The 1,337-nt window shown below is 63.8% G+C and overlaps 1 protein-coding gene across 1 annotated transcript; it reads left to right on the top strand.

Moving 5' to 3' along the window:
• Positions 1-6: 6 nt before the first annotated feature.
• Positions 7-1,274, top strand: LOC107199621 (ubiquitin-activating enzyme E1 Y). Its single transcript, XM_015616937.2, has 2 exons — positions 7-231; positions 1,185-1,274. Exons 1-2 carry the CDS (start codon positions 43-45, stop codon positions 1,251-1,253), a joined length of 258 nt encoding a protein of 85 aa, XP_015472423.1. The 5' UTR covers positions 7-42; the 3' UTR covers positions 1,254-1,274.
• The last annotated feature ends 63 nt before the right edge of the window (positions 1,275-1,337 follow it).

Here is a 1,337-nt window from a genome sequence, read left to right as displayed (position 1 = left end):
GGCTGCCCCACAAGTGCCCCCCACCCCCGGGCAGGGCTGTACATGGACCGGCGCTGCGTTTATTACCGGAAGCCGCTGCTGGAGTCGGGCACGCTGGGCACCAAGGGCAACGTGCAGGTGGTGATCCCGTTCCTGAGCGAGTCCTACAGCTCCAGCCAGGACCCCCCCGAGAAGGCCATTCCCATCTGCACCCTCAAGAACTTCCCCAACGCCATCGAGCACACGCTGCAGGTGAGTCCAGCTGTGCCCAGCTGTGCCCAGGTGTGCCCAGGTGTGTGTCTAGGTGAGTACAGGTGAGTCCAGCTGTGCCCAGCTGTGCCCAGGGGTGTCCAGGTGTGTGTCTAGGTGAGTCCAGCTGTGCCCAGCTGTGTCCAGGTGTGTCCCCAGGTGAGTCCAGCTGTGCCCAGGTGTGTGTCTAGGTGAGTACAGGTGAGTCCAGCTGTGCCCAGGTGTGTCCAGGTATGTCCAGGTGAGTCCAGGTGTGTCCAGCTGTGCCCAGGTGAGTCCAGGTGTGTCCCCAGGTGAGTTCAGGTGTGTCCAGGTGTGTCCCCAGGTGAGTCCAGCTGTGCCCAGGTGCGTCCAGGTGTGTCCAGGTGTGTGTCTAGGTGTGCCCAGCTGTGCCCAGGGGTGTCCAGGGGTGTGTCTAGGTGAGTCCAGGTGAGTCCAGCTGTGCCCAGGTGTGTCCCCAGGTGAGTTCAGGTGAGTCCAGGTGTGTCCCCAGGTGAGTCCAGCTGAGTCCAGGTGTGTCCAGGTGTGTCCCCAGGTGAGTACAGGTGTGTCCAGCTGTGCCCAGGTGTGTCCAGGGGTGTCCCCAGCTGACTACAGGTGAGTCCAGGTGTCCCCAGATGAGTCCAGATGTGCCCAGGTGAGTCCAGGTGTGTCCCCAAGTGTCCCCAGGTGTCCCCAGGTGTGCCCAGGAACACCTGGCAGCTCGTGGGGCACAGGTTTTGTGCAGCTGGAGTGAACCCGGGTGGTTTTGGGTGAGGTTTGGGGGGTCCTGGGGGGCGCAGGGGTCGCGTTTTGGGGCGTCCCAGACTCCAGGTTTGCTCTTTTGGGGGGTCCCAGAGCTGGGGTTGGGGTTTGGGGGGTGTTGGGTACCGGAGTTGTTGTTTTGGGGGGTCCTGGGTTGGGATTTGGGGGGTCCCTGGGGCCGGGACCCCGCGGTGACGCCCCCCGTTCCGCAGTGGGCGCGTGACGAGTTCGAGGGGCTCTTCAAGCAGCCGGCCGAGAACGTCAACCAGTACCTGATGTGAGTGGGGGGCACCCCAAAACCCAGAGAGCCCCCCCAAATCCCACAGGACCCTCCCAGGGACCCCAGAACTCCTGGAGCAGACCCT

Source organism: Parus major, unplaced genomic scaffold, assembly GCF_001522545.3.
Source record: "Parus major isolate Abel unplaced genomic scaffold, Parus_major1.1 Scaffold1448, whole genome shotgun sequence".
Classification (NCBI taxonomy): Eukaryota; Metazoa; Chordata; class Aves; order Passeriformes; family Paridae; genus Parus; species Parus major.
Note: the sequence above shows the minus strand (reverse complement) of the source record. Positions and strands in the feature narration are given on the sequence as shown.

Excerpts from the sequence above, each read along its gene's own strand:
- LOC107199621 (XM_015616937.2), top strand. The coding sequence starts at position 43 with ATGGACCGGCGCTGCGTTTATTACCGGAAGCCGCTGCTGGAGTCGGGC. Across the intron at positions 232-1,184 it reads CCATCGAGCACACGCTGCAG|TGGGCGCGTGACGAGTTCGA; the intron begins GTGAGTCCAGCT and ends CCCGTTCCGCAG.